Raw genomic sequence first — 25,081 nt, 5'->3', positions numbered from 1 at the left:
CAAAATAGTGAGTTTTCTTCCCGCCCGCCACCGCTTAATATTCTACTAAAAGACATTCAAACATACAAACCAATTTACAAGTTCATTAAAAATACCGTGAAAAATCTCTAATAATCATAACAATAGTGTAGTGTAGTGCAGTGTAATCAGTGACTTATAAAATTAAAGATTTGGCTTAAAGGTCTCGTAACCAGGCCATAAAATCCCAAAAAAAAAAAAAATTGTGACAGATACAAATACATATTGTTATGACAGCTCACCTACACTTAACACTATACAACGATCTAGTGTTGAATTATTTTCCCTTTCCTTTATTTTATTATGACATACAAGCGTAAAAAGTACCACCACGGTGATACTCATTTAAAAAAACGCTGGAGAGTCAGAAATCGGAAGAAGGATCTTGATCAGATCGACGATGACATCAAAGAAGGTAAGGTTATAAGTTCTGTCACATGGTTTTCGTTTTGTAGGTTATCTGTCTTTAAATTATTTATATTGCTGTGTTTTCAGAGAATGCTGAAAAATTATTAAACCAGGACGTCGATTTGGATCTACCTGGTGCAGCTCAACACTACTGCCTTCACTGCTCACGGTATTTTATCGATGATAAAGCGTTGGCTGAACATTTCAAGACGAAAGTTCATAAACGGAGGTTGAAGGCTTTAGAACTTCAGCCTTATACGATAGAAGACTCTGAGCGTGCGGCCGGCCACGGTAACTTTGTACAGCCAGTAAAACGAAAAATAACTTCACAGAACTCTGATAAAGCAGTCGACGAAGATGATGATGCAGTGTTAGACGACGTTAGTCCTAATAAAAAGAAAAAAGTTGATGAAAATGCTACGTAAAAATATAGAGTTTATCTCTCGTAAAGTATTTAGTTGTAAGAAGCTGTTAGTGAGGAAGTCTGCATTGTTTGTCAATGGCCCAAAAGCAAGTGAAACATTTGTCTTTGTGACTCCTCATGTTGACATACCAGAACTGGTCAAACAAAAGTTTATCATACAGGAACAATTGGTAAATAGACAAGCAAATATTGATTTCCAGAAGGTGGAGAATCTTTGGGCTGTATATGAAGAATTGAAGAAACAGAAATCAGATTATGACAAAAAGAAAGCAGAGATTTCTCAGGAATTAGGAAAATTAATAAAGAGTGAGCCAGATAGTGATGTTACTAAAAAGTATAAAATACAGAGTGATTTGGTCAAAGAAAACATAAAAAAGTTAAAGGTACCTTTATGGGCTGCTGAAGAAGCTGTTATGCTTGAAGTATTAAAACTACCAAATACTTTACATGAAAAAACACCACTTAAAGAGTATCAGGTCATACATAGTCACAGTTCCACCCCAAATAATAATAAAGACCATTTGAAAATTGGCAGAGAAAAGAACCTAATTAATTTTAAGAAGAATGAAAACTACTACCTAACAGGGGATGCAGCTATATTTGAGCTTGGGGCAAAATTTTACTTCAACAATGTTTTAAGAAATAGTAATTTCATTCAGTTCTCCAACCCTGACTTTGTGAAGAGTGTAATTGTGGAGGGTTGTGGGGAAGACCACACCGACCCAGACGCTACATTTATTCTGCATCATAATGAGGATACTAAAGTGAATCCTGACAGCAGGCTGCATTTGACTGGAGGGGCTTCGCTCTGCTCATTTTTTGCATATCATGCTAAAAATGTTTTGTTTGCAAAATCCTTGCCACTAAACTATTTTTCCATGGGCCGTCAATACATACCATCACCGACTGAAGAGGACAACTTATTCCATGTCAGCCAGGCCTCTGTGGTGCAAATCTTCAATGTTACTAAAGGTTCTAAAGAATGTGATGTATCCCGTGGCAGAATTATAGAAATTCTCAAGGATGCCTACACCAAACTTGGTTATCATTACAGGATAGTCTTAGTTCCAGCTCATGAGCTAGCCCTGTGGGAATCACTAAGAGTAGTGATAGAGATGTACTCCAGTTCTATGAAGAAATATGTGAATGTTGCTGAGATCTCTGTCAGTGGGGACTTCATAAGCAAGAGGCTCATGTTAACTTACACTGAAAATAAAGAGTCTAAATTTCCTCACATTATTTCTGGTACAGTTCTAAATGTACCAAAATTATTAGCCTGTGCCATAGAACAAGATTCTGAATTTTCAATTCCTGATATGTTTAAAATAGAGAATTGGTCAATGAAAAGTTAGGATATAAAACAATTTATTTCACAAAATAACAATTGATACATTTTATTTAACAAGTAGCTGGAATATTATTTTGGTTATAAATCAATCTGGAATTCTGTTCTCTTCCAATTTGGATTTTCTAGCTTGACTGGGCTCTGCAAGCTTACCTCAATGATTTCTAAATGCCCTGTCTTTGTTAGAAGTATTATTGTATGTGTCCTGTAAAAATTCAAATAGTTTGTTACAAATACTTATATAGTTTGGTCAAGGAAATTAATTCTAGCAATTTATGGTTTACTTTACAAACAGTTCTTAGTATGTACAACCATTTTGTTATGTAATAAGAACAATACATACGAATTCTTTTATCATATGAAATGAATTGCTCTGTCTGTTAGGAGAAAGATAGAATAAAGTAGCTCTGTCTGTACCTTGTCCCATACCTGCCCTCTGGTATAGTTACAAATATTGAACTTAATTTTTGGTACATTGGAGTTCTATTTTCCAGTTCTTGGTCAGGTAAATGCCTGAAAATAAAATTTCATGTTATGTATGATTACTTTTATTTACCAGCCATGAAAGCTTTTAAGAATAAATTGATATTCGTTTGAGTAATTTTAGTTAAAAATAAAATACTGTGCCATGCTAGTATTACTTACTGTTCCTTTGATTTTAATAATGTAAGCAACTCCTCTATCAACTGTTGCTTCATAGAGACCTTATTGAGTCTGCTGCATATATCATAAAGGGCGCTCCTGCCAGCTACAGCTTTTGACAGGGGCTTCTCTGGTAAACTGTTTGAGAAGCCCTGGCATGTCTCCTCCCAGGTACGAAGTTCATTTGTGGAGTTGGTATATGTGTTAACTTTGGTATTATTACTGAAATAAACTAGAAGGTTATATTAGGCTTAAATTCTAAAACTTATACCTTTGTTAGTGACGCGCACGGCACGACTAGTTGGCTCGATCACGGTATCCTTACCCAGGCAGCGGTGTATTCTGTGCGCAATGTATATGTGCAATATGATTGTTATTGGTCTGATCATTTCCCACTTGTCATGGAGTGCGATTTGCAACTTATAATACCTAAACAATCTAGTAGAATATTTTCAAGCAATAAGGTGGTTTGGGGTGAAAGGTCAGAGGAGCAAATAGCTCTTTATGGCAAGGAGGTTCATATTAGGTTAAGAGACATTGATTTTGATAGCAACTTTTCTAAATGTGCTGATAGCTATTGTAATAATCTGGCTCATAGGCGTATTCTTGATGATGTGTATGATTGTATTGTGACAGCTTTGTCTGAGGCAGCGGTATGTGAAAGAAAGGGCGGGGGTCGGGGTGGCAAGGGGCGGCGAGTGGTAGGATGGAATGCACACGTCGCGGATGCTCACCGGGAGGCCAGGTCAAAGTTCATAGACTGGGTGGCATGTGGAAAGCCGAGGATAGGTTTGGTGTTTGACGAAATGCGTGCAAGTCGCAAGCTATTCAAGTCACGTTTAAGGTGGTGCCAAACTCACGAAGAGCAATTGAAAATGGATGCTCTGGCGGAACAACATGCCAGTGGCAACTTTCGGGGATTTTGGCGTATCACGAAAAAAGTAAACGTGCGACCTGGCATACCGGTGAGTATCGGGGGTGTGAGTGATCCGAGAGGCATAGCAAATATTTTTAAGAACCACTTTCTAGTACAATCTCAGCTGGGTCCTAGTGGGCAGGTGATACTCGATGAGCAGACCGAGGATGAAACGTTAGGAACTTTATTTACGGCTAAGAATGTGGCGATCGCGATTAAATCCATCTCGAGAGGTAAATCCCCAGGCCATGACGGCCTGAGCATCGAGCACCTGCACCATGCCGGCCCACATATAAATAGAATACTGGCTATGTTTTATAATCTGTGCATGAGCCACTCATATATGCCTATGGACATGCTGAAGACGATAGTGGTGCCTGTAGTGAAGAACAAAACTGGCGATTTAGCTGATAAAAGTAACTACAGGCCCATTTCTCTTGCTACGATCATAGCAAAGGTATTTGACGCTATGCTTAATACACAGTTGGACAAATACCTACACTTGCACGACAACCAGTTTGGGTTTCGGCCTGGCCTGTCCACAGAAAGTGCTATACTGTGTCTTAAGCATACCGTCAGATATTATACAGATCGTGACACCCCGGTTTTTGCTTGCTTCCTCGATCTGTCGAAGGCTTTTGATCTGGTGTCCTACGAAGTGCTGTGGGAAAAGCTTAAATCAATTAAATTACCCAGGGAATTGATTAGCATCCTGCAGTACTGGTATGGACATCAGATCAACAATGTTAGATGGGCGGGGGTATTGTCTGAAGAGTATGGTTTGGAGTGCGGGGTGAGGCAGGGGGCTTAACCTCTCCCGCATTGTTCAACCTGTACATGAACGGGCTGATTGAGGCGCTCAGCAGGCAGCATGCCGGTTGTCAGGTGGACGGAGTGTGCGTAAATAATTTAAGCTACGCCGACGACATGGTCCTGCTGAGCGCGTCAGTTTGCGGTCTTAGGCGGCTGTTACGAACATGTGAGGAGTACGCTTTCAGTCATGGGTTGAAATATAACGTGAATAAAAGTAAATTCATGGTATTTGAGACCGGCAATAACAAACTGTCCAATATACCACCTGTTCTGCTTGGCGGGACTCGTTTGGAGCGTGTATATAGTTTTAAGTATCTTGGGCACGTAGTTACGGCAGATCTCAAAGATGATGAAGACATGGAGCGGGAGCGGAGGGCGTTGTGTGTGAGGGCGAACATGTTGGCTCGCAGGTTCGCGCGGTGCTCTAGCGGCGTAAAGTTAACTTTATTCAAAGCATACTGCACGTCGCTGTACACTTGTAACCTGTGGGCTAACTACACGCAGAAAGCGTACAACGCACTCCGCGTCCAATATAACAACGCCTTCAGGGCGGTGATGGGGCTGCCTCGCTACTGCAGTGCGTCGGGCATGTTTGCGGAGGCTCGAACGCCATGCTTTCATGCCACCATGCGCGTGCGCGCAGCATCTATGGTACAGCGGGTGCGGAGCAGCTCCAACGCCGTCCTGGCGATGATCGCGGCCAGACTGGACTGTCCCTATATAAAGCACTGCTGCGACAGGCATGTAAAAACTGGAATAGGCTAGATTTGTAGATAAATAGTTGTTAGTTATGTTAGAAATAGGTTAATTATTATATTAGGAATTATTATTCTCTTTATTTCTTTCAAATCTTAGGCTAGGCTGTTTATAATATGAATATAAAAGTAAAATACAAAAACACATACAAAACAATATAAAACACATATAAACACATTATAAAAAACCTAACCTAGGGTGCCGCCAGCAGCGGGGCAGGGCCCAAGCTGCCGGTGGTTAGGGCTGCAGAGAGAGGAACCGTCGAACTATCCGTGCTGTGTCCAAGATCACCGCCTTCTGCATCTGGCCCTTGATCCAGCCACCTAGCGAGAGTCTCTTAAGATGTTGGTCGAGACTCTTCGCTATGAGACCGTTCGCTGAAACGACTATCGGAACAATGATCGTTGATTCAACATCCCACATGGCGGTTATCTCGTGAGCCAAGTCTAGGTACTTACTGGACTTGTCCTTCTCGGCTTTCACGAGATTCTCATCATGGGGGATGGTGATGTCAACGAGCACTGCCCGGCGTTGCAGTCGATCTATTATCACAATGTCAGGTTTATTGGCTACAATAGTCCTGTCAGTGATAATAGATCGATCCCAATAGAGCGTGGCACGACCATTTTCGAGAACTGGCGCAGGTAAGTACTTGTAGTACGGTACTTCGCGGTCCACAAGGCCGTATTGAAGAGCAAGTTGCTGGTGAATAATCCTGGCTACGAGATTATGTCTGTGCAAGTACTCGCCGTTAGCAAGATGAGAACAACCGGAAATAATATGCCTGAGTGACTCTCCGGGACGGCGGCATGCCCGACAAATGTCGACCGTACCGTCCTTCAGGATATATTTCCGGTAGTTGTTCGTCATCATAACTTCGTCCGCAATTGCACAGGCAAAACCCTCGGTTTCTCCGAAGAGGTCCCCGAATCGTAACCAGTTCACCGATGCGAGCAGATCTACATCGGGTCCCGTGAGGGCCTTGTAGAACCGCCCGTGTAGCTGCTTGCTCTCCCATACCGCCTTGCGGTCCGCAGTACTTAGTACCACAGGTTTGCGCCAGTTCTGTTTCGCCAAGGAGAGCGGCGTGAGGTTTCCGTCCACTGCCACCACATCACGATGCATCCCGCACTCGTTGTTAAGGAAGTAATTCCTGAGATTGTACACCTCACGGTTGTGGAGATCTTTGGCGTTTAGGAAGCCTCGACCTCCGCACTTCCGTGGGATGTACAATCTCATAACAGACGAGCGCGGGTGTAACATACGGTGTGTGGTAAGCAGTGAGCGGACCCTCCGATCCAGGGCGTCCAGCTCAGTCTGGGTCCACCGTAGTATGCCAAAGGAGTATATGAGTAGAGGCATTACCCAGGCGTTAAAGGCGCGCACTTTGTTGCCTCCTGACAAAAGACTGTTAAGGACTTTTGTCAGCCGACTGAAAAAGCGCTCCTTCACCGACCGTCTAATGCCAACATCCTCAATACCCAACGACTGTGACATACCAAGGTACTTATAGGTTTCTGATTCAGAGATAGATCTGAACGACATCGTCTCAGAAAGTTGTAAATTTTCTGAATTTACAACCTCCCCCCGCTGCACATGCATAACCGCACACTTATCGACACCAAACTCCATTCTGATGGCGGTACTGAAAACTTCTGTGGTTTTCAATAGCACCATCAGGTCTTGGGTGTTCGGTGCAAATAGTTTGAGATCGTCCATGTACAGAAGGTGAGAGATGACTTCACCCTCTCTCCGAAGCCGGCAACCTAGCCCAGAATCCTTCAGCAGCGTGCTGAGGGGATTCAGAGCTAGGCAGAACCATAATGGACTCAAACTGTCACCCTGGAATATTCCTCGCTCAATCCTTATGAAGTCCTGCGGGCCAGGGGGCCATCCCTGCCTCCTGGTTGACGAAGGACTGTGGTCCACTGCCTCATACATGCAGCCAGGAAGGATATTAAAGCTGCATCAAGTTTATACAGCTCCAATACCCTTCTCAGCCATGAATGAGGCACCGAATCATAGGCCTTCTTATAGTCAATCCAAGCGGCCGAAATGGCCCCCTTGCTCCGCCGAACTTGTTGGCAGATGGTCATGTCTATGAGGAGGAGCTCTTTAGTACCACGGGACCCAACCCTACATCCATTTTGAGCGGGAGCCAGAATGTTGTTAGCGACAATATGCGCGTTAATTTTTGCTCTCAAAATGGATGTAAGGAGCTTGTAAAGTGTAGGCAAGCACGTGATGGGTCTGTAGTTTTTTGCTTCCGTGGTACTACCGGACTTATAGAGCAGGAAAGTAACACCAGTTGTTAGGGAAGGTGGGAGAGAACCAAGATCGAGGGCTTGTTGAAATTGCGTTGCCAAATGCGAGTGCGAGCATCGAAACCATTTTAGCCAGAAGTTGTGCAATCCGTCCGGTCCAGGACTTTTCCAGTTCTGGGCCGTACGGGTAGCACAACTTACGTCGTCGGGGCTGATGGTGATAGCCCCCATAGGCTCGATGCTCTCGCACTCGCGTTCGACAACGGTCATCCACTCACCCTCCGTGTGTTCGACGGGCACCGACCAGATGCTACGCCAGAAATCAGACATGGCAGTAACATCCGGCAGCCGCACGTCAGACACACGAGGGTCGGTTTCCTCCCACCTTCGGTATACTTTCCTTTGGTCGCTTTGAAAAAGACGATTCTGCTGGAATCGGTCCACACGCTTTCTGTAGCGGCGAATACGGCTTGCCCATGCATAGACTTTCTGCTTCAGGAAGTCGATGCGCTCTGTGACATTGGCCAAATAGTCGCGGGGCCTGATGTCCGTCCCCGCGAACGCCTGGTTCACAAAGCGCATTACTCGGGGGCGATTATTACCCCTCTGAAGCAGATCAGCTTTGCAATGAGAGTCCTAAACGAGTTGATACGACGCTCGATCCGTACTTGCCATGCAGGGACACCTTCGGCGGTCCTAGTTGCACGGTCAGCGTCCGGAAACTTGACTCGAGCAACACGGCACGCCGCGATGGCCCCGCAGTACATGATCGAGTGTGTATCATCTAGATCTTTACTAGTCCGCATATATGGATCTAGTAAAGCATTTAAGGCTCCTATTAGCGCTAGATTGCGTCTATTCATGGGCAGACGTGGTAATCGTGGCCTAGGATTGCTTGTGGAGCGATACTGCGTAATCGCCTCTTCCAAAGACCTCCTCAGTTGCTCATTGGCAGGCTCACTCTCGCTCTGACTCGCGAAGTCCCCGCCGTCGTTACCGGAATCAACCCGCGGCGCCTCCGATGCCAGGTCGGGTTCGGGCACCGGGTCCGGCGACATGGCGGGCAAATCCCGCCCCGAGGCAGGGTCCGCGCGAGTAGCGAGAGCCTCCTGGCGGAGCCGATCAAGTGTGGCGTCATCCAACCGCTTTGACCGCTGAATGACGCGCACCTGATCCGATAGCCGCTGCTCCGATACGGTGGTGGATGGCTCGAGTGCCTGAAACAGAGGCAGCATTCTCGAACGGTACGCGGATATTATTTATATTAGGAATTATTATTATTTTAAATCTGTACTCTATGAGCAATTGTGCTTGAAATAAATGCATTTTTTTTTTTTTTTTTTTTTTTTTTTTTATTTATTTTATATAATCAAAATGAACAGATCATAATTTATCTAGGTGATAAATTACAATAAACACCATTGTTTAATAATTTGACTTACCTAAAGTCATAAGTAACTAAAACAAATTCATTTGTTTCTTTAACATAACTTTCTTTTGTCTTAACATACTCTTCAATAGACAGATCACTTTGCACATAATCTGTAACTAATCTGCCTCTACCTGCAATCAATAATAATTTTATTTATATAATTTTGTTGTTGCAATTTCAATGATGGTTAGGGTTCCCATTCTTTACAATACAAGTAGAATATCTATTTCCAGTAAATATTCCTCTAAGTTTCAAAAAGTAGAGTTGTATATTTGTGTAACTTGTCAAGTTGTCAGTAATTAATTACACACACCCTTTTGAATGAGGAGCACTTTAAGCCAGCCAAATTTTATACATATTTAACAGCATAAAAGTAGTTGCATATAGTAACTTACTTTTTGCATCTGCCCTCTCACTGTATGGCAAATTAAGGAGCACTCCAAGCTTCCTTTTTTGAGGAGATACCGCCAGCCATGTCCCGTCTCCATCAGGGGCTCCCAAATCCCGACCTGCAAACAAAACAAATAATTGAAGAATTCTATTCTATCGAAACATTTAATGATGTACCTGAAGTATTACAAATAGGTATAATGCTAAAATGATTGATTAAATAATAAATACGTAATGTATTTTATTTTAAAAAATAGATTACCTGCTACAACATTTGAGTCATTCCATATGGACATGTTAAGTGCTGATCGATCGTAATACTCGTCTCGGTTCTCTGCTACAATCAGCTGGTAGTCACTCTCCGCAACATTGTCACCACAGTAAGAAAACAGAATACACATTCTTGCTGCAACATAAACATAGGCAAAATTGAAAATATGTTATTTATTTTATCACATTTTTATGCATTATCCAGTCAACTACCTATTACCACTAGAAGGCAGATGCTGATTTGGAAGAGACAATCGAGTCAGCAGCTTGCAGCGATGTCTAAATATACTAGATAAATACTGCATACTAGGTAGCGTTGCAGTCTTATAAGAAGTCTAACTCAAACAAGTAACCAACATGAGCCAGTTCTTAGTAGATACATATTTATTTATAATGAAGTTTATTCAATTACAAACCTTTAAGTTGCTTGATTTAGTGCCAATAAACAGGTGTTTAAACGAATAGTTGTTATCAGATAAGTAATTATTGAGATAACGGCATTGAATTTCAAAACATGAGGTATTTACCTTTGTCTAGGCTGCTGATATCGCTGATACACAATACAATATGAATTATATTGTTTGATAAATGTTATATTATCGTAACATTGTATATATTTAATTGATACTGTCTTCCTATATTTGGTTAACTTAGAAAATTACGAATTCTTACAAATCGGCACTGTGCCTGACTGTGACAGCTACAAATGATTGTAAAAAAATTGGCTGTCTGTAAAGTCAGTTTACGGACGGTAGTTCAACGTGATAACGTCAAACATTACAGTAGTATAGACAGGGGCGGTCAGAGTATAGCAAAAGGGGCCCGATTCTGGGACTTTTTTCACGTTTTTTTATTTATTTATTTATTAAAAATACACAAAAGTTAACAGTATTTCACCAAAGCACTTATGTGGTAATATAATTATGTACATGTTAAATTGACATAAATAAAAGCAAACACACTTAAAAGTTAAACTATGGTTATTACATTAATCACCTAAGGAGTGTAGAGTCTATGAACCTTAAGAGTTTTCTGTAAAACACACCAACACTATCAGCAAATATGTCAATATCGTCTGTCTCCAACATGATGCGGTTAAGAGCAGCTCGGGCTCGAGCGGTGCGCCGGCCGCCGCGAACAGGCGCCGCCGCCGCCGCGCCGGCACCGCGCCCGGCATGCCAAGCACCACATTCGCTCTTGGCACTTGCAGCCCCATTCTCTCAAGCACGGATGCGTCATCTACTCTATGGTGAAACAGTTGGCGGTAATGCATAATATGCAGCAGTTTCCGTCTGGTTTCTAGAGTTTGAAGACCAACCATTCCTGTTACGAATAGAGATGGATACATATATGGGTAATATCCGTACAGTCGTTTGTAAATGTGCCTACAGAACTTCCTCTGCACTCTTTCTAGCATAGTGTTTTGTTCTTATTAGAAAGAATGCATTAAAATAAGCATCTTTTATAAATTAAAGTTTTTTTTAAAACCTACTAATTTAGGAGTTAGAGTGGTGCAAAGTTGCAAAATTTTCCCGTAGCATTACTAAGGCGCCAGAGACAGAAAGCGATATCGACGGAGCCCCGCTTATTACAGAAACTGCACAGAATAGGAGCCTTCGGCCGTTTGAAGATACCTAACGAACCTAACCTATACCTATATAAAAGTCGTCATTTTGTATCCTAGACCGTTTGCGAGACACACGTTAATTTTATTAAAGTGCTAGTGCCATTTACTAATCTTAGAACCCTAATATCTCAGTAAATATTAATGGAGAAGAAAAAGTTTATATAACAAAACATCCTTATTTAAACGTGTTCTATATGATTTATCAATATTAACATAGGTTATATTGGTAAAAAAAATCATCGTAAATTTATTAAGCCTTAGTAAATACTATGGGAAAATTCGCAACTTCGTACTGCTCTAACTCCTAAATAAGTAGGTTTTTCAAACAACTTCATTCTATAAAAGTTGCTTATTTTAATGCAATCTTTCATGTTTTTAAATTACAAACACTCAAAAATAATAAACACGGGCGCGCCATCTGTCGCAGCTGTGGTGCTTTACTCAGGCCACACGCTACAACCATACCGAGCGCATCGATCAGCCGCTTAGTTCCTACGCGCGCCAATAGATGGCGCTTTAGCTATATTGGGAAACGGGACAATGACGTCATCTTTTTCGTGCATGCTGCCCGTAGTAACGAGTTATTAGACGTTTATCACGTCAAAAGTTTTGTAAAGTACTTTACACACTACGCTACGACCATACTTACCGTCGTGGGCGTCGTGCGAACACATTTTTATAAATGAATAAATTAAGTTTATGTATCTGGCAATTTTTTTTAACTGTCAGCATCAGCAGATGGCCTTTGGCCACCATATTTCTTTTCTTGAGAAGTAAAATAAACATTGTAATATTTGTAATTTTAATTTTTATGTACAAAGTTGCTTCTAACATGTTACATTTAATTTAAAGGAAGATATTTGAAAGAGGCGTGCTTGTTATAATATGCCATGGATTCGACACTATCCTTCTTTAGCCTACCAGTACGTACTGTTAGTTTACTATTTATGCAATCAACCTAGTCATTATCATTAATAACATTTATTACTCTCAGTTTGTAGACTCGGACAGTGCTGATTTGGCACTAAATATCAAGAACGTAAATCCTGATTGTGGTTATGAGGAGCTGCACTCCAGTTTGCCCTCGCACAGTGGCTTGCTCGGGCATGACGATGTCTTGGCCCAGTTTCTGTCCCCGGACGAGCCGCTGGAGGAGCCCGACCTCAACGGCCCCACCACCTTGCACTGCGAGATTTGTCAGAAAAAGTTTGACAATGCTAAGAAGTACTATGGTCACCTTAGAATACATTCCAAGGGCAATGCTTGGGTTTGCGGTATGTATTTGCTATATTTTCTTGCCTGCTAATTACTAAGAGAAGAGAGGCTCAAGTAAAGGTTGAAGCCAGGGTTCAAATCCCACTAAAGGCATATGTATGTGTGATGAACACATATATTTATATACTTTCCTAAGCCAAGCCATGGATGTTTTCTAGTATTAATCATACCTTATACATATCGATGTTCAATACCCACAATGTAACCCTCATTAAGCTTACTATGGGCACAGTATATTAAAGAGTACTATCATACATTATGGCCACTCCCTCGGTTACCTCATAGTTACCGCCTGTTAAAAATGCGAACAGTCGATCTGTCATATTTCACTCATACAAGCATAATATACGTTCACCTACAGAAGATTAGACTGTGCTTGGAATGTGCCTCTTTCATATATTTATTTTGATCACCAGTGTCCAAGGTGTGCTATGGGAGCTAGTCTAGATCTTCAATATTAATATACTTTATTACAATGTCTGTTACATTTTTAACTAAAATATTAAACAAACAATTTAAATGAGTAACGCATTTTAGACAAGTGCCCAGACCAGAAGTTTGCCACGAAGCAGCACCTGATGAAGCACAGCCTCATCCACAAGCCGCTGGAGCGAGTGTGGCGGTGCCAGCACTGCAGCCTGTCCTTTGAAGCTCTCTGGAGGCTCCAGCAGCATCTCTTCTCCACACATTTAGAGTACAGGTAAAAACAGAAAATAAAACCGGCCTGGGGTAAAGCCTGACAACTTTTTGTTTGATCCTGAAAGAATGTTGCTACAAACCAATTTCGGCAATAATGTGTGGATGTCTTATAATGGGGACATGATTTCGCGTTAATATTTGTAGAATGTTAAATTAAAACATGGATTTTGAGAATTTATATTTAATAAATAATAAATAAATAAATATTGGGGACCTTACACAGATCAACTTAGCCCCAAACTAAGCAAAGCTTGTACTATGGGTGCTAAACAACAATATACATACTTAAATAGATAAATACATACTTATATACATAGAAAACATCCATGACTCAGGAACAAGTATATGTGCTCATCACACAAATAAATGCCCTTACCAGGATTCGAACCCAGGACCGCGGCTTAGCAGGGTCACTACCGACTGAATCAGACCGGTCGTCATTAAAATTGTTACCCTTTAAACTTCTGATAGAAATTTAGGGCAATACTTTCTACTAAGGTTAACATGGGTAAGGCCAGGGGCATATTACCCTACGGCCATCCAGGCCATAGCTCAGGGTGGCAGGCTCTTCTTGAGGCCACAAAATTCTTAATCTTTGGTATTCTTAAGAGCTCTGCTCCATACACTATCTCCTTAACCATTTATGTAGTTACTGATGTTTTATTGTTACCAGTGTTTTTGCGAGTTTATACATTTACCGCTTGCTACTCGCATTTTGTAGTAAATTTATAAAGTACTAGCTTTCATCTGCGGCTTCACTCGCGTTAGAAAGATACAAAAAGTAGCTTATGTCACTCTCCATCCCTTTAACTATTTCCACTTAAAAAATCACGTCAATTCGTCGTTCCGTATACGAACCAACAAACAGACCCACACAATTTAGTATGGATTATTGTTACGTGTTAGTGGACACTGATTATTGTTTAAACAGGCCAAATGTGAAGGCTGGACTACTTTTCTGTATGCCACACTTACCCAAATATGGATTGACCTTAGGGCCACTTGCACCAACGAAAATGGAGGGTTAACCCACCATTTTATATGGAATTTGACAGATGACACCCACTAACCCTGAGTTAAGTGTAAATTTTAGAATATTCGATGTGTATAAAATAATATTTTTTTTATTTCTAGGCCCCACAAGTGTGACGAATGTGAAAAAGCTTTCCATAAAAAGTCAGATTTAAAGAGGCACATAGATATGCACAATAGTAAGTATATACATATAAAAAATCTTATAATACAACTTTATCAATCTTCAATTATTATACTACAAACACATTTTATTGCACACCTGAATACAGAAAAACCACAATATAATAAAGAGTACTATCGTACGGTATGGCCACTCTCGCTCCCCGCTGAAAGTGCCGCACACCCGCTCTCGGTTACCTCACAGTTACCGCCTGTCAAAAACGCGTACAGTCGTCCTGTCATATCTAACTCATACAAGCATGGTACGCGTTCACCTTAGACACACTCACTTACATAAGCTTAGAATGTGTGCTAAGAACGCGCCTCTTTCATATGTTTGATCGCCAGTGTCCGAGATGTGGAAAAACAGTGCAGTATACACTTAAGAAAAAGCAAGAACGCAAGACAACAATACACCCTGTTTTTATTGAATTCCGTTAACTTTAAGGGAAGACCCATTACATCAAATACAATTAATTTCTCTAAGAAACTAGCGTCTTAACTCTTGCGGTTATCGAGTTATTAAATAAAGATAATTGCTGAACATGTGTGTGACAGCCTTTACCAATTCCTAATGCTGTTTGTTTTGACATGTGCCGTCAATCACTTGACACTAATTTGAATGTTATTCTTGAGGGTCTCTCACACTAATAAATTCATTTATTATGTATGAAAATGATGAAATTTTTTTGCGAATTTAAGTAAATGCAAAGAGAATCGAGTATTATAGAGAGTTACTGTCAAAGTAAAATGTGTAATCACGTTTCACGATATGCCTAGGAATCTCGTGATCTGTCGGATTCTTCGTTCGGCCGCCGACATATAGACTGCCATCTCTTGACACAGGCTTAAAACTTGTGAACCTCAGTTTTGACAATTTGGCCCATATTTTTAGCTTGATATGTTTTTAAATGTCAAATATTAATATTAGCGCCATCTAGCTGAGCGCACCCCAAAGGTGTAATGCCATCTAGGCTACCGTACCTTTTTCTGTATGGTACTGAGGTACGTTTTTTTTCTTAGACTTTGTCTGTCTATACGGAGTTATATATGTCTTTGCTAAAAGTGATATACAGGGTGGTTTCTGATAATGAACCTAACGACGTGTCGAATTTAACGGAAAACAAAAAAAACACAGTGTATAATGTATAAATAATTTTCGCAGAAGTAAGGAAGTTTGCGTGCTCAGTATGTCAGATGGAGTTCAAGGACAAGTGTAATTTGAAGAGGCACCTGTTGACGCACACCAATGAGAAGCCCTACTGCTGTGCGGGCTGCGGAAATAGGTATAAACAGGTATGATGCATTTGATACTTATTACAGCAGGACCTCTTTAATCTGAATCTGCGCCGTGCGCAAAAGATGCGCCGTACCTCCGATCTCTGTCGGCGCACATACCTCGTAAAAGTCGCTGCAAAAATCATCTGTTAAAAATCATCTGTTAAAGATGCTGTGGCCTATGATGATTTTTTCTTTTAACGCGAAATTAATATATGTGAGAGACAATGGTTTTCTGACTTTGGGAAAAATAATAAAAATATTATTTAACATTGATTTTAATACTAAATCGGTGTTCGAAGTTGAATAGACTAAATCATATTTATACAAATATATATAATTATTGGTAAATAATATATCAAAAGTTTTACTACTAATAAAAAGGTACACTATTTGTGAAATCTTTATGGTAAAAATTTTGGATGGCTACATATTGAGCCGCGGGCCATCAAAGATATGATGCATATATACATCATCATGCATTTAAGGGTTAAAACCCCAACCACTTCACTCGTTGTCTTGACTGTTGGTTACCGTCGAATGATTTTACGAAAAAATCGAGACAAAGCTTTTTATTTCTCATTAAATAGCACCCAATAAAATAAAATATTGGATTTTTAAGAACTAACTTTATGTTTACAGATAAATACGTTTATTTTACAGATAAATTGTTTAATTTCATACAAAATAAGCTACGAATTCTCTATTCTATAATCCGATCGCTCCAAGAATCCAAACGGGGTTTAATTTTTTTTTCATCACACCCGCACTTTAAATGTGCACGCAGGCGGAGCGTGAGTTATAGAAAAATCGTTCTCCCAAGGGAATAATGAAATTTCTAGTACCGTGCTTAACTTTTTTACATCTATTTACATATTTTTTACATTGCGAGTGTGATCAAAAACATTGTGTGTCACTCGGGGAGTATGAATATTACTAACTCGAGTCTTTAAATCGCTCCGGCAAGCCGTCGCGATTTAACTTACTCTCGTTAGTAGTGTTCAATTCCTCCCCTTGTTGCACAACGTACTATTATTTTTGTTTATAATTTATACATACAGTAGTGTAACTACTTAAATAGAAAAAAAATCTGAAAATATTTAATAAAATAATTTGATTTGTTCCCTAGTTCAATAGGTCTTTATTTATATATTTAATTTCTTATTTTTTAGTTAGCATCAATGAAGAGGCACAGTGCAAAGTGCCCCAAAAATCAGAACGACAATACAACTGGGGATCCCAAAGCGCGGAAGAACCACTGCCGAGTGTGCGGATTGATGTTTCAGTACAAGAGTGCTTTATTGGAACACTGCGTCAGGTAATGTTATATTTTTTTAAATCTGTATTTATTTTGGAGCCTACGACTATTACATATTCAGACTACGCCGGCTCCGTTAGGCCTTCACATTATTAACAATAAATATACAAACTCGTTATAAAAAATAAGTCAAAACAAAAGTAGAAAATAAAACAACCGAATTTGTATATTTATCTATAAAAGAAACTATATACAAATTCAGCAGTCTGACAGGGGTTTCGCGAGAATTGATTGGAACACCCCTATGTTGGACAGGTAATGTTATCTTATTAGGCCTTTTAAGCACTCGTCTATAACATCACTTGTAGCTATAACATATGAACATAGTTTTTTGATCATGTTTGCGCTCCTTAGCGTATTAAATGCCAATCTTTTTTGCACTAACATGCAAGAGTCATGTAGAGATTACCTTTCACCACAGAGCGAACAATTAGAGCGGTTTCGCACTACGTTTGATTTGATCCGAATCCGTAAAAATAAGATCCGTCATAGCCGTAGAACTATTTGTGTGGTAGTTTACGTACTAGATCCGGAGAGTGACGGAAAGAAATCGGATGACGGTGATCGGATGTAGTGCGTAGTGCGTAAGTACCACACAAATAGTTTTACAACCGTAAACGGATCTTATTTTCACGGATTTGGATTGGACGTAGTGTGAAACCGCTCTTAGAAACTTTGTCACAGTATAATAAAGAGTACTATCGTACTGTATGGTCACTCCCGCTCCCCGCTGAAAGTGCCGCCCACCCGCTCTCGGTTACCTCACAGTTACCATCTGTTAAAAACGCAAACAGTCGACCTGTCATATTTCACTCATACAAGCATAGTACGCGTTCATCTACTCGAGTTTAGACTGTGTGCTAGGAACGCGCCTCTTTCATATATTTGATCGCCAGGTAATCATAAACTTTGCGAAATTGACCAAAAGTTCCAACTTTTTAAAACAGGCAACACACAAACGCTCCCAGCACCTCAAACCTGCCGACCGTTGTAGAACACGACAAGTCGCAAGTCCAACTCACGATGGACCACAACCGCCTCGACACCATCGTCGACGACATCCTCGCCGCAGAGGACGACTACCTCTCCCTCTCACACAACAACCTTCTCAACTACAACCAGAACGAGATGCAAGACAACAACGACAACCTCATGCATGTAGAGTTCCTCAAAGCTATGAACCAGCTACACAGTCTCGACGATGAACTCTTTTACAACGATCTAGACTTAGACAACTTCCAAGCGTCCCATATCTTCAACATGAATACTAACGATATGGATTATAATGATAAAAATGGAGAAATACTCTTCGATTTCGCTGATAACGGGAGAAGTATGGATCAAGATATCATGAATGTGCTATCCGATGTTGTCCCGGAGACAAATAAGACTGAACCTGAAAATCCTCCAGTCTCCGTTAACGAATGTGCGACCATTTTTGAAAGTGATGTAGATTTGGAAGCTAGCACAAATTTAGCAGCGAATTTAAGTCAGTTGATTGGAGAGAATAACGTACATTACGTATCGACTGAAGATGATGATACATTTATAATTAGTTTAAACAGTGGTATAGACGCTGAGCAGTTGACTGATATGTTGAACATAGGAGTCGAATTAGTTGAAAATAATAATGAAGAAAAAGCATCAGAAGTTACACCAGAAGCAGATAAGACTGACTATCAGATAGATGAACCGATTGTAGTGAAAATAGAAGAGCCTGTGCTGAATAATGAAGTACCTAATGATAATAAGGAAAATGTTTTAGTTAAGCCAAAGATTAAGAAATGCACGTTATTTATTTGCCGGACTTGTAATAAAGTATTTAAGAAGAAGGAGAATTATAAATCACATAAAGGTAAGACTATTATTTTGTCTTTATTTCATTTCTGCTTGCCTACTAATATTCAAACACATAAAATAGCAATATCCAGTAAACCAACGCCAGAATTAAAAGGGGTGATAGTAGTAAAACACACAAACAAAAACACGAAAGTATCACGAAAACCATGACATTTTCATTAAAATCAAATATGATAGGTAATAAGATGTCCTATCACCTCTTTTAATTTTGGCGTTGGTTAGGGGACAACCGGTAAATTTATTTTCACCACACCAACTTGCTATTCGAAAACAGATAGCAAAATTGCATTTTATCCACAAGAGTTTTCATACAAAATTTAACTTGATGTCTTAAGCTGGCTGGTAGAATTTACCTATAAATGATTACTTTGAATCATAAATATTGAATAAATTGATGGATTTGATTTAATTTGATGTTTTATAGTTAGTATTTTGTTCGTGTTGGTGTGGTGAAAAATTTTGTGTTTCACTCGGTGGCAAAGTTTGTTTAACCTTCGTGCCTTGAAACCCTCGCAACGCTCAAGATTCCACTTTTTGAGCCACTCGCTACGCTCGCGGTTCAATATTGGAATCTTTCGCTTGCTCGGGTATCAATATTGGCACGTGCGGTTAAACAACTACTTTGCCCCCTTGTAAAACAAATAACTATTCCCTTATTATTGATAATTTATTTTAGCAATTCACAACCCATCTCTGCGAGCTCACCGCTGCCGCCAGTGCGGTCTCCGCTTCAGTTACCGCTCGACGCTCAACAAGCACCGCGCCGCTCATGAACAGCGTCCCAAGCGGCAGATCCGCTGCGAACACGCAGGCTGCGAGAAGATATACGACGCAGTATGGAAGGTTGGTACTTGTAGCAACACCGCTCCGCTAGTGCGGACTCCGCTTGAACTCCGCTCAACAAGCAAGGGTAGCGGCACAAACGAAATTTCCATCGTTGAATTGTGGTATTTTTCCTAAAAATGTAAAATTGATGTATGCCGTCTATTGTCCTTTGAGTCGTCGGCAACCCGAACCCTCCTTGGAACATGTGCACTCCTTTTTACTGTGTATTTAACACAGCAAAAGGGAATGTACAAGTTTCTAATGGGGTGGCAACGCGCATGTGACACTCTTTGAGTTGCAGGCGTCCATAGGTTACGGTGACTGATTTCCATCAGGCGGGATGTACGCTTGTTTGCCACCGGCGTAGTGTAAAAAAAGAAAAAAATATTTGAAAGAAAGAAAATGCATTTAGAATTTGCCAAGAGTGGCACTGAAACTTGAGTAGTTTCATGTGCTCTGCCTATCAGCAATTCCCGTCAACTTTGTACAATGCCACGTCAGCAAATTTTAATTGATCCTATTTTGTTACCAACATTTAGTAATATAATTCGACTTTCGTAAGATATATACAGGATAATTGTTATAATTAAGAAAATATAGATACTAGAGAACCTTAATGACGAAATAAAACTTAATAAAATCTCAATTCATCAACAAAATCTTGGTAACAAAATAGGAATTAATAAAAACAAATTTAACTTTTCCCTTAATTTTTGTACAAAGTTGACGGGAATTGCTGCTATCCTTTATATATTTATGGGATACAGGCGTGATTGTATGTATGTATGTATTCAAGTTTGATGTTTATAGGATTCGCATGTGTCCGTTAGTCATAATAGGCTAGTTTCCTACTAGTCAAACCAGCTTCTGTCAAAACGATTTGCTAATATGGAATTATTATGAAATACTGAGGAGAGACGTCACGATCAATTCATTTACTTTATATATTTCTCTTTGTCTTATTAAATAGAAATTATGTTTAAAAATAACCACTGTTCATATTTTTCTTCTAATTGTGGTGCTTTATTTCGTGCACTTCAACAAATATTTTATTTTAAGAATAAATCAAACTAGCATATTCTAGCGAGTGGCGATAAGCTACAAATTGTATTATTACCAATAACAAGAACTCTTTTTTGCAGTTAAAAAATCATGTAGAGCGCGACCACGAGAAGCTGATGCCGTACAAATGCAACAGGAAAGGCTGTGGCAAGAGGTTCTACAAACAGTGCGACTTGCAGAAACATGATAGGTATGCTTACTTTTAACTAAACATTACAAATAGGCACCTACATTGTAGAAAGCTGCATGAAAATACGTTCAGTATTTTTTGAGTTAATCACGAACATACAGACTACAGCTTACAGATACAGACATGTCAGACATACTTTGTTTTGCAAGGGTAGTGTCGTCATTTTCGAGTGTTAGCTTCCATCTATATGCCTTAAAATTATTGGATCTACTCCAAAAGCGAGCATATAGAATAAGAATAAGAATAAGAAAGGTTTATTGCCTTATACATACAATTATTAAAAAACTATTACAGTTACAACAAGATGAGTTATATCTATTAATATAGTGAGTAAAATACATGCAGAGATAATTTTTCGTATTGGGCAAAGGGTTTCGGTCTCAGCGTGTGCCGGGACAAGATGCCCGGCGCTGGTTTTCAGACCGATCCCAGACTAAGGACGGTCGGAGAAAATTACAAAGAAAGTAGGTACAATTGCGCTCATAATTGGGTATACATAACAATTCATTAGTGCTACTACTATTATCCTATGTGACATCAGCGATTTTGCCATACAAATTTAAAAAAGAAAATAACAATCAAAATAAAAAATAAAAATTAAAGAGAAAATTATAAATTAAATCACATTTACATCAACGAAATTTCCAAAGAGTAGGCATCTAAAAATGGAACAGTATAAGTATAATGACGTATTGAATGGACAGATGCAATTATCTTTGTTTGCCGGCGTTGATGTGTGAATGTGTGTGTGTGTGTGTGTGTGTGTGTGTGTGTGTGTGTGTGTGTGTGTGTGTGTGTGTGTGTGTGTGTGTGTGTGTGTGTGTGTGCGTGCGTGCGTGCGTGCGTGCGTGTGTGTGTGTGTGTGTGTGTGTGTGTGTGTGTGTGTGTGTGCGTGTGCATTTGTTTGTGTTGTATATTTGTCACTTACAATGTTGGGGATTCCCATCGATCAGCGGTCAGCATCAGCGAGGGAACAATCCACTCTGCTTATCTAATAGGTGAGCCTGTACTAAACGTTTGTATTTATACAGCGTGATAGGCTCACGTAGTGGAGGGGCAGATCATTCCACACTTTGGCGGCAGCAAACTTGAAGCTCCCTCTAAAGAACGCAGTTTTATGCTTAGGGGTAACAAGTTTGGTGCAGCTTCTTAGCGATCTGGTGCGTGAGTCATTTACCCATTTTAACTTTTCGTACAGGTAGTAGGGCTTTTGACGATCTAAAACCTTTCTAACAGTATAGGCCAAATGATGTTGCCTGCGGTTCTCCATGTTTAGCTGTTTCTTATCATTGAGAAATGGTGTGATATGAGCTCGCCTAGGTACTTCGTAGCAGAATCGAACACATGCATTTTGTACGCGTTGAATAGCTTTTTTCGTCACTGCTAACAGTCTTGGGCCGTACACCACATCTGCGTAGTTGAAATGGGCTCCACTAGTATCTCTCTCACTTCAACTGACAGATATTTCCGGATATTGTACAATACTTTTAGTCTGAAGAAAGCATTCCTAATTTTCAGATTAACGTGCTCAAAATACCGTAGCTCGCCGTCCAACACGAGACCCAGGTTTTTTGTGCTGTCAACTTGGGTAATAGGTTCGTGTCCAATTAGTAGGCTTGGGTCTTGTTCTCTGACGGCTTTTCGCTGCCATTTATTTCCTAGAACTATATATTGCGACTTCGATGGGTTTAACACAAGGTTGCTGTTCTTAGACCATTTGGCTATAGTTAATAAGTCTTCGTTTATTTTACCAAGAGACTCATTCAAGTTTTTTGGGTCAAATGAATAATATAATTGCGTATAGTATTGCCTAGTAACTGAACCACAAAATAAAAATTTTGAAAAAACCTCGACATAGTGGACCGATTTTCATGAAAATTAGCCATCTAAGAACACTCCCAACTAATTCGGCTTACAAAAAAACTAAATCAAAATCGGTTCATCCGTTCGGGAGCTACAATGGCACAGACAGACAGACACGTCAAACTTATAACACGCCGTCGTTTTTGCATCGGGGGTTAAAATAGTGATAATAACGGCATCGAAATGTTCACAGGTTGCACTCGGGCGAGCGGCCATATTCGTGCGACATCTGCCAGCGTGCGTTCCAACAGATTTCCCATCTGAAGCGACACGAGCGGACCGTCGACTGCACACAACAGTAAGTCCTGCCCCTCTAGCACAACTTGCCTTGTCGCGCGCGAGTCCATACTTGAAGTCGCGCTTGATGTATGGACTCGCGCGCGACAAGGCAGGTTGTGCTAAAGGGTCTGTTATTGCTAGTTTTAGAGATTATTTGTTTTCATCATGTTACTCTAGCAATTCCCAAAAAGTATTTACATTTGGATAGTAGTTTGTATAACTTTCCTTTTTTTGTTACCGAAAATGATATTGATCGTTACAGCCCGGTAAATATAGGCTAGTTTCCTACTAGTCAAATCAGCTTCTTTTTAAGAAATGTCAAAACGATTTGCTAATATGAAATACTGAGGAGTGACGTCACGGTCAATTCATTTACTTTACATCTTTCTCTTTGACTTATTAAATAGAAATTATGTTTAAACATAACTACTGTCCATATTATTCTTCTAATTATGTGGTGTTTTATTTCGTGCACTGCATAAAATATTTTATTTTAAGTATAGGAAACTAGCCTATTGTTTTAAATAAATAATAAATACAACAATTTTATTTTGGATAAAAAATCCATAGCTGTTATAACATAACATATACATTGAATTTATAAAATAGTGTTAGTTGACATACAGACTAATTATTAAACCTAGATACTTATTTATTTTGCTACAACGTGGAGTTTTGTCCCGTGCTGTAACAGAGGGGAGTTTTGCATGTGGCAACTATTTTGACAAATTTTGACACTTCAATGAGAATAGTTAAGGGCGTTCCTTGCCCCAATGACCTTCGATTTGAATCCATTGATATTTATGATAGTTTCTAAAGCCTATCATATTAACAGCATCGTCTTTAAAACAAAATAGTATCTCATAATTACTTCACGGCTCATTTTTTCTGTGATATTTGGCATCAAAGTTGAACAATTTTAGGATCCAAAACTGTCGATTTCATATATGTTTACACCCTTTACTAATCAAAGTGCTTTTTAAGACCATGTTTCAAAAATTCATTAAAAAAATAAGTATGATTTTTTTTTTTCAAAATATGGCTCTTATGATTAGGGATAAAAGATTGAAGAACCGATGGCCGTTGGTCTTATAATTCTATCTGTAGTGCAAATTTAGGAGTTTCAACTCAAAACTTGTCAAAAATCGATGAAAAGTGCGTGGAGCCCCTTAAATGTTGCTTTGAAAAAAAAAAAAAACAGTTCAATTTCTACCCTTTTTTGTCAAGCTGTAGTTATCGTAATTTGTGAAAAGCTAATATAAGTTTTTAAGAGGTGTTTGTGTTATTTCTTTTCAGCGTACAGTGGCAGCGATGACGACCTTTGGAGCTCTGTTAGTTCAATTAAAAATATTGTGCTTAACAATAATACTGTGATAATGCACTTCGTTAATATTATATCAATCGTGAATATTAAATATATTTGAATCTACCTATGTGTCTTTTTATATTCTTCCATATCCCATTTGCTTAAAAAAACACCATTTTAAGTTATTCCTATGGCGTAACAATAACTGACAATTTAATAAATATTTTTGGTAACTAAGATTTCCTAGTACTGTCAACCAATTGGAACTAGGCCACTGTAGAATTATGTCATAGTGCTTGTCATTTTGAAATGGTTGTAGAGTGGGCTAGGGTTCCAATAAAATTGGTTGACTGTACATACTTCGAGGGCCCACACAGATCCTCTCAAGTCCCAATATTGGTCACGACCCAGCCTTTAGGAAATTTATTATGAGAATGAAATTACCGACAAAGAAAACCAATGAATAAAAGAATTGTTTTATTGTAAAAATAATTAGTTTACAACTTCATTGAATGATTACAATAAACTTACAATATCTTATTATATTTACATCTTAGAACATAACAATTATTTTTCTGCTATTATATAGCACACACAAAAAAAACTCAATTTCATAAAACTCAATCA

At 39.5% G+C, this 25,081-nt stretch overlaps 5 protein-coding genes across 8 annotated transcripts; 4 read left to right on the top strand and 1 right to left on the bottom strand.

Annotated features, from left to right (window-relative positions):
• Positions 1-275: 275 nt before the first annotated feature.
• On the top strand, positions 276-851 carry LOC125236586 (zinc finger protein 593 homolog). Its single transcript, XM_048143444.1, has 2 exons — positions 276-433; positions 514-851. Exons 1-2 carry the CDS (start codon positions 322-324, stop codon positions 849-851), a joined length of 450 nt encoding a protein of 149 aa, XP_047999401.1. The 5' UTR covers positions 276-321.
• On the top strand, positions 848-2,202 carry LOC125236582 (serine--tRNA synthetase-like protein Slimp). The gene has a single exon (XM_048143437.1). It carries the CDS (start codon positions 1,264-1,266, stop codon positions 2,200-2,202), a length of 939 nt encoding a protein of 312 aa, XP_047999394.1. The 5' UTR covers positions 848-1,263.
• Positions 2,199-10,360, bottom strand: LOC125236583 (transport and Golgi organization protein 2-like). Of its 4 annotated transcripts, none has more exons than XM_048143439.1 (7): positions 10,206-10,360; positions 9,671-9,814; positions 9,414-9,527; positions 9,029-9,149; positions 2,841-3,059; positions 2,613-2,708; positions 2,199-2,400 (listed from the first exon to the last, which is right to left on the bottom strand). In XM_048143439.1, exons 2-7 carry the CDS (start codon positions 9,807-9,809, stop codon positions 2,277-2,279), a joined length of 813 nt encoding a protein of 270 aa, XP_047999396.1. In that variant the 5' UTR covers positions 9,810-9,814; positions 10,206-10,360; the 3' UTR covers positions 2,199-2,276. The 4 variants fall into 4 exon arrangements, with proteins under 4 accessions (XP_047999396.1, XP_047999398.1, XP_047999395.1 ...); XM_048143441.1 differs by lacking the exon at positions 10,206-10,360 and adding an exon at positions 10,095-10,176; XM_048143438.1 differs by lacking the exon at positions 10,206-10,360 and adding an exon at positions 9,899-10,054.
• On the top strand, positions 4,561-8,914 carry LOC125236585. Its single transcript, XM_048143442.1, has 2 exons — positions 4,561-5,377; positions 8,846-8,914. The coding sequence occupies exon 1, from the start codon at positions 4,591-4,593 to the stop codon at positions 5,329-5,331; it is 741 nt and encodes a 246-aa protein (XP_047999399.1). The 5' UTR covers positions 4,561-4,590; the 3' UTR covers positions 5,332-5,377; positions 8,846-8,914.
• Positions 10,361-12,045: 1,685 nt separating the features above from the next.
• Positions 12,046-24,562, top strand: LOC125236808 (PR domain zinc finger protein 5-like). The gene is made up of 11 exons (XM_048143739.1): positions 12,046-12,228; positions 12,300-12,579; positions 13,118-13,280; positions 14,414-14,490; positions 15,639-15,769; positions 16,924-17,069; positions 18,017-18,924; positions 19,606-19,772; positions 20,897-21,006; positions 23,063-23,167; positions 24,445-24,562. Exons 1-11 carry the CDS (start codon positions 12,196-12,198, stop codon positions 24,461-24,463), a joined length of 2,139 nt encoding a protein of 712 aa, XP_047999696.1. The 5' UTR covers positions 12,046-12,195; the 3' UTR covers positions 24,464-24,562.
• Positions 24,563-25,081: the final 519 nt, after the last annotated feature.

This window comes from Leguminivora glycinivorella, chromosome 19 (genome assembly GCF_023078275.1).
Source record: "Leguminivora glycinivorella isolate SPB_JAAS2020 chromosome 19, LegGlyc_1.1, whole genome shotgun sequence".
NCBI classification, from domain to species: domain Eukaryota; kingdom Metazoa; phylum Arthropoda; class Insecta; order Lepidoptera; family Tortricidae; genus Leguminivora; species Leguminivora glycinivorella.
This window is presented reverse-complemented; position numbering and strand designations above follow the sequence as displayed.